Source organism: Mus caroli, chromosome 19 (genome assembly GCF_900094665.2).
Source record: "Mus caroli chromosome 19, CAROLI_EIJ_v1.1, whole genome shotgun sequence".
Classification (NCBI taxonomy): Eukaryota; Metazoa; Chordata; class Mammalia; order Rodentia; family Muridae; genus Mus; species Mus caroli.
Genome location: NC_034588.1, coordinates 2729464 through 2738042, shown reverse-complemented (window position 1 = coordinate 2738042; position 8579 = coordinate 2729464). Strand labels below are relative to the sequence as shown.

General features: G+C 51.0%; 1 protein-coding gene across 1 annotated transcript in view; it reads left to right on the top strand.

Moving 5' to 3' along the window:
• Window positions 1-8579, top strand: part of Pola2 (DNA polymerase alpha 2, accessory subunit) — a 52476-nt gene that overhangs the window by 7164 nt on the left and 36733 nt on the right. Inside the window, exons 5-10 of the mRNA XM_021151416.1 lie at window positions 1856-1962; window positions 3839-4032; window positions 4550-4638; window positions 5931-6086; window positions 7033-7095; window positions 7767-7809. Coding sequence (XP_021007075.1) covers window positions 1856-1962; window positions 3839-4032; window positions 4550-4638; window positions 5931-6086; window positions 7033-7095; window positions 7767-7809 — 652 coding nt within the window. The remainder of the gene's footprint in view (window positions 1-1855; window positions 1963-3838; window positions 4033-4549; window positions 4639-5930; window positions 6087-7032; window positions 7096-7766; window positions 7810-8579) is intronic.

The window sequence follows — 8579 nt, the reverse complement described above, 5'->3', positions numbered from 1 at the left end:
GGAAGAGCAGTCGGGTGCTCTTACCCACTGAGCCATCTCACCAGCCCCAGAGTTATCTTAATCAGAGATTAAGGATAAAGATTGTACCAGTGTAGGACAATGCATATAGAATTTAAAAATCAGAGTGTAAAAAGCCGTAAGTTTTAAGTTTAAATTAGGATAACTATTTCAGTGACTATATTTAGTTGAAAGATATTAAAATACAATTAAGGAATGTTCAAGAGTGGTTATTTTAGCCAGGTGTGGTGGCGCATGCCTTTAATCCCAGGAATTGGGAGGCAGAGGTAAGAGGATCGATCTCTGAGTTCAAGGGTTGCCTGGTCTACTCATCTCTAGGACAGCCAGGATTACACAGAGAGACTCTGTCTAAACAAACAAGCAAGCAGTGACTGTAGAGGTCCATCAGTGTGGAGAGCAGTCACTTCAGAGGACTTGCCTTCCGTCCCTAGAGCTCAGGGAAGGTGGGCGAAGAGAGCCAGCTCCACAAGGCTGTCCTCTGAGTCCACACTTGCACCAGGCAACTATACCCACACGCAATATGCACACATTCACTAGTAAGTCAACATAGAAACATTTAAATTTAAAATCGAGTTTGTCAGCCAGGTGTGGTAGAAGCACATCAAAAATTGGGGGCCAGCCTTGGGTACATAGTGAGTTGAAGGCCAGTGTGGGCTTTAATAACTGAGACTGTCTCAAACAAAAAACTGGCTGGAGAACTCTCTTGTCAGTTATGCGATCTTGCAGAGGACCCAAATTCAGTCTTGAGCACCCACATTAGACGGTTCACAGCTGGGTAACTGCAGCTCCAGGCGTCCTGATACCTCTTGTGGAGTCCCGTCCCCCCCAGGTACCTTCACTGCGTGCACATGCTCACACAAGCTCACAGGAATAAAAGTAAATAAAACCACAAGTCATGGTATAGCCAGTGCTGGCCCACAGTTGGGTAGCCTTTGCACTGCAGCTCCCAAAAGCTAGGATTTCAAGTATGAGCCATCAGCCCTTCTTAGTGGGGGTTCGGAGTCTGTTCTCACCTTGGATCTACCGCACAAGCTCTACCAGTTGATAGATTGGTGGCATTTCCTCAAGTGCACCAACAGGGGGAGCCCTTGAGTCAGAAAAGTTTGTGCATCTGAGATGTGTGGTTGTCCTGAGCAAGACATTGTCTTTCCTGTTAGTCTCCCATTTTCCTAGGCTTTCGGGAATGTTAGGTCCCGTGATTGGGTTTCATCCTTAGTTCTGAACTTATCTGGCTTCCTGTTGTTGAGTGAAGGAGAAGAGAAAAAGTAAAACAAAACAAAAACAACAACAAAAAAAACCCCAACCAGATGTGACTTAGTGAGGTGTTTGCTGACTACTCTCTCCAAGTATGAGCTCAACCACCTTATCTGCTTGGAGCTGGTCCAGGGTTTAATTGGGAAAATGTGTGGTAGACTTGGCCAAAAGAAGTGTAACATGGTCCCATCCCTTCTCGGGAGAATGTGTGCACACAGGTCAAAGCTCTGCATCGCCAAACTCTGGTCTTTCTGAGTGCAGAGAGTGGGGGAGGGGATGAAGATGCATGTGCGGGTTGGCAGGTCAGGTGGCTGGCCTGCCCTGCTCCTTGGGGGAATGTTTGCATTCTTGTCCTGACAGCCTTCAGTGCGCAGATAGATAGTGTCCCGGTGGGTGGGTGTTGGGTTACCGGTGAAGGTGTGGGAGCACGGAGCACGGCTGGAGATGGTTCCTGAGGCTCCCCGTCCTGCCCCGAGTCCCTCACTGTACCACCTTGTCCTTTCTAAGGAACTGCAGCGCTCTACACTTTATCGGCAACTTGAAGCCAGAGAGGGTGGGGTTTCACCTTTCATCTTGTCTCTAGGGTCCTCACAAGCGAGTTAGCAGCACCCCAGAAACCCCCCTAACCAAAAGGAGCGTCGCTGCTCGCAGCCCACGTCAGCTTCTCTCACCGTCAAGTTTCTCCCCGAGGTATGTATCAGAATCGATTCAGGCGCCAAGAAAGCCACACCTCTTTCTCTGCTGACAAGCTGAACTGCTTGTAACTTATTAACCGTCATGGGAGTGGGCCGTCTGCTTCGGGCTGGCTGGAAAGCCTGAGATCCTCTGCCTCGTGGAAAATTACTGTTCCGTACAGTGATTAAGGCAGCTTGCTTTCCACGCTTCTCCAGGGCTCACTTCCTAGATAGGGAACTGATAGCTCCTACTGAAAACAGCCTGCCTATTCAGAAGCCCAGGCGCCTGGCGGGTCTGGCCAGTCGAGGCAAAGGCTCTCACCTGCTTCTGCTTGCTTGCGTTTACTTGGCTTTCTTTTTGTAAGATGAAGTTGTTGTTGGGTGGGTTTTTTTTTTGGACAGGAAAAGCATGTGTCTTTGTTTGCACCATTGCATAACCTGTTCACCCCGTGCTCAGGTGACCGCTGCCTTCTGAGCATTTTCTTCTCGCCACTGAATCTTCCATCACCAGCTTACTTGATACTTCCTCATGGCCGCAGCCACTATGCAGAAGTCTGTAGAAATCCACAAATGGTGGGTCTCCGTTAGAGAGACCCACAGATGAGTGCTTGGCTGAGGAGACACGTCTGCATGCCTGTCATGTCAGGATGGGGCTCAAACAGCAGGCCAGCTGTTAGGGAAATACCGGCATCTGGATCCCTTCTAAACCGACCAGAATAAGGTTTCTCAGGTCTGCCTGGCCAGAGAGGCAGTGACTTGAAAGGGCGTATCTGAAACCTAGGAGAGTTTAAATAGTTGCTGCAGAGCCATTTTGGGAGTTATGCTCTCTAAGCGCGAAGCCCTTTTAAATCTGTTTCTGTGGCCATATTTACAGCTGTCCCCTGAGAGCATCTGATGACAGTAGAGGACTGTGATGCATGTCCCTTCATGGGTTTTACTCTGAGAAGTTGGTGACTTCCCTGCCTGGTCATTTTTTAAGTGTACAGGAAGAAAGCTGACCTCAGAAACTTAGGAAAGTGGCCTGTGAATTATTTGGGTTGCGGCAACCCAGGAGCTCATTTTCCCTAGCTCGTCTAGAAAGCAGGGGTGTTGGCAACAGGTCCGGCCAGGCCCCACGTGCAGGGAGTTCCTATGGCGTTTCAGTGTGCGGAGTGTGGTGTTTCTAGGCCTCCCTGTCAGTGGTGTTCACAGCAGGAGGATTACAAGTTTCCAAACGGGCCAGCAACAGTCAGAAGAGACACAGAGTGCAGCCGTGGGGCGGGGCTGAGGGCTGCTTGCCCCCTGTTAGCTGTCCGTCCATTGCATCTCCACCTCTCAGAGGCAGGGGAAAGGTTCACTGCTTGTGTTGAACTTTTATTTTGGTGTCGTTTGTGCTTTGAACTGTGAGGTTTGGGGTTTTGTTTTGAGGTTGGGTCTTATGTAGTCTAGGATGGCCTTGAGGGCCTGCCCTGCCGTTGCCCCCTGAGTGCCGGGGTGCAGACCTTGCCACCTGGCCTGCTCTCAACTGTATTGTAGGCGTTTGTATTGCTCAGCAATCCGACCCAGTCACTGTTTCGGGATCAAATGGCAGCCAGTGACTCACAAGGAAGGAAAGTATGTGAAACTCAATGTTCAGTCAAGTCCAAGCGCATCTTGTCTTAACTTCATTTAGTTCTGATGGAGAAAAATGCCAGCGTTTTTATGTTTCTGTCCTTAAACTTGTAAACTGTTGTGTTGTGGTCCTCAGCACCTCATTCCTGAGACTCCTGAAGGGCCAGAGTACTCGAGCCCCGCCATGTCTCTATAAGACAGCTTGCTTCTTCTCCAGACCTGCAAGACTCTCCTCATTGTGTTCCTTTCTCAGGTAGCCACGGGCAGGCACAGTGACTCCAATCTGTTCTGCTTCCCCTCAGTGCTACCCCCTCCCAGAAATACACCTCCAGAACCAACCGGGGAGAAGTGGTCACCACCTTCGGCTCCACACAGGGCGTGTCTTGGTCTGGGAGAGGAGGCTCTGGAGGCGTCAGTCTGAAGGTCATGGGGGACCCAGAGCCACTCACTGGCAGCTACAAAGCTATGTTTCAGCAGCTCCTGGGTGTTCGAGAAGGTAACTGGGTTTCTCTTGGACGGCCTCGTGGGCTTCCAGCCCTATGGGAGAGCTGAGAAAAGTGAAGTGGCAAAGCCTAGCTCAGCCGGGGGCCTTTGGTGGAGAAGTTGGTAGATGACCTCATGGGTGCTCTGTCAGTGAAGGGGAAGGACACTGGGCGAGGCTGTAATTTCCCAAGTTGTATCAGCCGCACTAGATATGGAACATGAGCTGTGAAGGAGTTCAGCGCTTGAGCCATGAACTCGACTCGCAAGTGCTCCAGGTTGTCCTTCGTTCCCTGCAAGGGATCGAGGATGAGCCTCCAGCGATGCCCTGGGACTGAGCCGTGTGACCTCCCCAGGCCCTGGGGAAGACCAGATTAGCAATTGTGTCAGAAAATAGACTAAGGCCTGAGATTCAAACCAGACAGGTGGCCGTGCTTCTCCATCCTGTAGGAGGGCTGGGACGTGTGGCAGCGGGCTGTTTTTTCTCGACGAGTGAGATGTCTCACTGACAGCACCGTCCCCTTTGATTGCAGTTCTGACCAGTAAGATCGAAGAGCTCGGCAGCGAGCTGAAGGAGCATCACAAGATCGAGGCCTTTACCCCACTCCTGGTCCCAGCGCAAGTAAGAGTCACGTGACACGTTCTCCATAATTAGTACCACCCTTGGTTCCTGGTGTAGATAGAGCAGGCTGGCCTGGAACCGAGAAACCAGCCAGTCTCTGCCTCTCATCAGAGTGCTGGGACTAAAGGTGTGCGCCATCATGGCCAGCTAAGCAATCACTGCTCTCTGAAGTCAGTGAGGAAGCCTTTCCCCCTCGTCAGCGCTGTGCTTCGCCTCGGTCGGCTCCCCAGTAAGCACTCCCTGACTGGCTCGCCAGACTTTTCCCTCTCTCCTGGACTCGGTCTTGCACATATGCAAAGGTTGAATCCTGGCTTTCTCAGTGGTGGGGCAGGCTGCCTTTGAAGAGCCCCCACGGGTAGAAGTGTCGGAGCAGCAGGCTGGGAGTGCTCTCATTGCCTGGGTGGTGGCTGCTCCGGGTTGAGGACTGTCACCGATTAGTGGCTGCCTCTGGCATCTAGAGTTACATCATGCTCCAGCTGTGATATGAGTACTTTCTCTAGAGCTCTGCTAATCTACCAGATGTGTCCTATAGAAATCCTTGACTGTGCCTTTGTCCTGTGTTTGTTTCCAGGGAGGAGGGACCATAAATAAACTTTGTCCTGTAGGAAGTTCTGGAGAAATTGAGAGGAAGTGTGGGGGAAGGGCCTCACATGAGGGAAAGATTAGACTTAACTCAGTTTGCTCCCAAGAGTGGAAGCCCTACCCAGGAAGCCACTGGGAGAGATTTCAGTTCCGGCTATGAATGACTTCCTCTGGAAGTGACAATATGATATCCTGTGTGGTATCCGGGCACTTGGGAACCTGAGGCAGGAGAACCGAAAGTTCAAGGCCTGCCTGGGTTGTGTAAGACTCTGGGAAGAGGCAAGAGCCTGAGAGGACCAGGAGGTGCTGTGCAGTTGGCTCTGGAGCCGAACTTTTGACCTTTGGGCCCAGGCTTCCGCTACTGTTTGACCGTAATGAAATTACCCTGTTGTTGCTGGGCGCTGCCACATCTTCCTTACTGTGGTTGTGAAGGTCGAATGAGTTAATGCGCATCTGCTGAGAAGAGCGTGTGGCGGCTCTTTGAATGATCTATTAATAGCCGTGGTTTTCCAGAGGTGCTGTGGGCTGCAGGCCTGGAGGGAACCCCCAGCTTGAGAGTGCTCACACCCGGGGAGCCTCTCAGCACACCTGGTAGGCAGGTGGTGGCCTGGACACCTTGAAGGGTCCTTCTACTTTCGGTGGCGATGCTGTGATCACATCCCGAAACCTGTGCTGTTTGGGGTTCACTGTGCTGTTTCTTCCCTTGGCAGGAGCCTGTTATTCTCCTGGGTCAGATTGGCTGCGACAGCAACGGGAAGCTGAACAGCAAGTCCGTGATTCTCGAGGGGGACCAGGAGCACTCGTACGGCGCGCAGATCCCAGTGGACCTATCAGAACTCAAAGAGTATTCGCTCTTCCCTGGACAGGTGAGACCGGAACCTTCTGGGATAGTGACCTGAGCGGTGGGCAGCCGTTTCTTGTTTTCCATCTCTGCGCCCGGAGATCGGGTTGTATCAGCCCACTATTTTAGGGACGTTTTTCTCTCCTTGGCTCTGGGTCCCGATGTCCAGGTTTGTATCACAGCTCCACCTCTTTTTTTTTTTTTTTTTTAAATTTTTAATATTTTTATTACGTATTTTCCTCAATTACATTTCCAATGCTATCCCAAAAGTCCCCCATAGCGCCCCCCACTTCCCTACCCACCCATTCCCATTCTTTTGGCCCTGGCATTCCCCTATATTGGGGCATATAAAGTTTGCAAGTCCAATGGGCCTCTCTTTCCAGTGATGGCCGACTAGGCCATCTTTCGATACATATGCAGCTAGAGACAAGAGCTCCGGGGTTCTGGTTAGTACATCATGTTGTTCCAACAATAGGGTTGCAGATCCCTCTGCTTGTGGACGTTGTACATCGTGGTGCGGAGCCTAGTGCGCACCACGATGTACAACTGCTAGTGTATGCAATGGTGTCAGCGTTTAGAAGCTGATTATGGGATGGATCCCTGGATACGGCAGTCTCCAAATGGTCCATCCTTTCATCACAGCTACGAANTTTGTCTCTGTAACTCCTTCCCTGGGTGTTTTGTTCACAGCTCCACCTCTTAATGTGTGTGGCTATGCGAGAGGTACTTGACCTTCAAAGCCAAGGTGTCTTCATCCATAAAATAAAGTAAAATAAAAATTCTTACCTCATGGGATTGTTGTGGGGATTAGGTCATTTGTGTAGAGGATAATTGTAACTGATATGTTACAATGAAGGGTGCCCTTCGTTTGTTTTCTGAAAATGCCCTAGGTTTGTAATTACCAACAGTAATTATCGCAGACCTCTCAGTTACCTCTCCTGTTTAGCTATCTTGTGTTTCTTGTCTTTCAGGTTGTAATTATGGAAGGATTCAACACCACTGGTAGGAGACTTACTGCCACCAAACTCTATGAGGTACAGGGTGGGCCTCCCCTCCCCCACTCCACGTTGGCTTCAGACTCAGTATGTTCAGTTCTGGTGAAAGATGCTGGTCCTTTTCAGTGTCTGTCATTAGCTAGTCTTTTCTGTTTCTAGGACTGGAATCCACCTCCAAGCTATAAGTTAGTAAACTCCAGAGAGCCGAGGAGCAGGTGTTTTAGGCTCTAAGACCACCCGTGAGTCTGTATCATATACAGCCATAGGCCACGTGCAGACACGTGACTGGGGGGGAGTCCTGTTCCAGCTTCACTTATAAAAATGGCTACTGCCAAATTTAATTTGGCTTCATCTCTGCTCTCTACTGCAGCCCTCCACAGAGTTCCACAGGATGCCAGAAGTAGCTGGGCTCCCTTTTCTGGCCTCACCTGGCATGCCAGTGATTTAGGCACCCGCTTTGCATGGGGTGCCCAGGTGTTTTGTGAGAGTCTATCAGTGACGTCCCATTGCCTGCTCTGTGTAGTCACAGTGAGCTATTTAGAAAAATGCAGATCCCGTGGGCTCTGGGTTGTAACTCCCAAGAGCAAGGCAGAGACGCTTCCTCTGGTCCCTGTCCCAGTCCTCCCACTGCACCTACAGACACTCAGAGCCACCCTTTACCAAAGCCATGGCAGGAGCAAGAGCTCAGCTGAGCTCTCCGTCTGTTTCAGGGCGTGCCACTTCCGTTCTATCAGCCTACTGAAGAGGAGGGAGGTAAGTTCTGGTTCAAAATTTTCCTTGCCAACAACTGGGGTGATAGACAAAGTCCCAGACTCTAGCTCCTCAGGCTCAGGAAGCAACAAGAGCTGTGGGAGTGGCATCAGGTCCGTGGGCGCACAGGCCCTCTCTTCACGAGCCATGGGTGGGCCTGACCTTCGAGCACAGGTAGCGGCATTATCTGGGCTCTGATGACGCAGTGTGAGCGTTGTCATCCAGGCTGCTGCTGAACAGGCATGCGAAGGGAAAGCATGCACACATTGCGATACCAACCCGGTGGCTCAGGTGGAATCCTGGAGGAGAAACAGACACGGGTGGGAAACCTAGCTTAGATGGCAGTGACCAACCGGAGATAATTCCAGCAAATGTGCTATGGAGGAAAATGTGAATATCAGAGAGCTCTGGGGAAAGACACACAGAAGTCTGTGCTCTCTTTGCAAGCTTGTAAGAATGATTTCTGGCCAGGCATGGTGGCACATGCCTTTAACCCTATTACCCGAGAGGCAGAAACCAGTGGATCTCTACATTCAAGTCCAGGGTGGTCTACACCAACCATGGCTACATAGTAAGACTCTGGCCAAGGCAGTGGTGATGCACAACTTTAATCCCAGCACCCTGGAGGCAGAGACAGGCAAATCTCTGAGTTTGAGGCCAGCCTGGTCTACAGAGTGAGATCCATGATAGCCAGGGCTACACAGAGAAACCCTGTCTCAAAAAACAGGAAGGAAGGAAGGGAGGGAGGGAGGGAGGAAGGAAGGGAGGGAGGG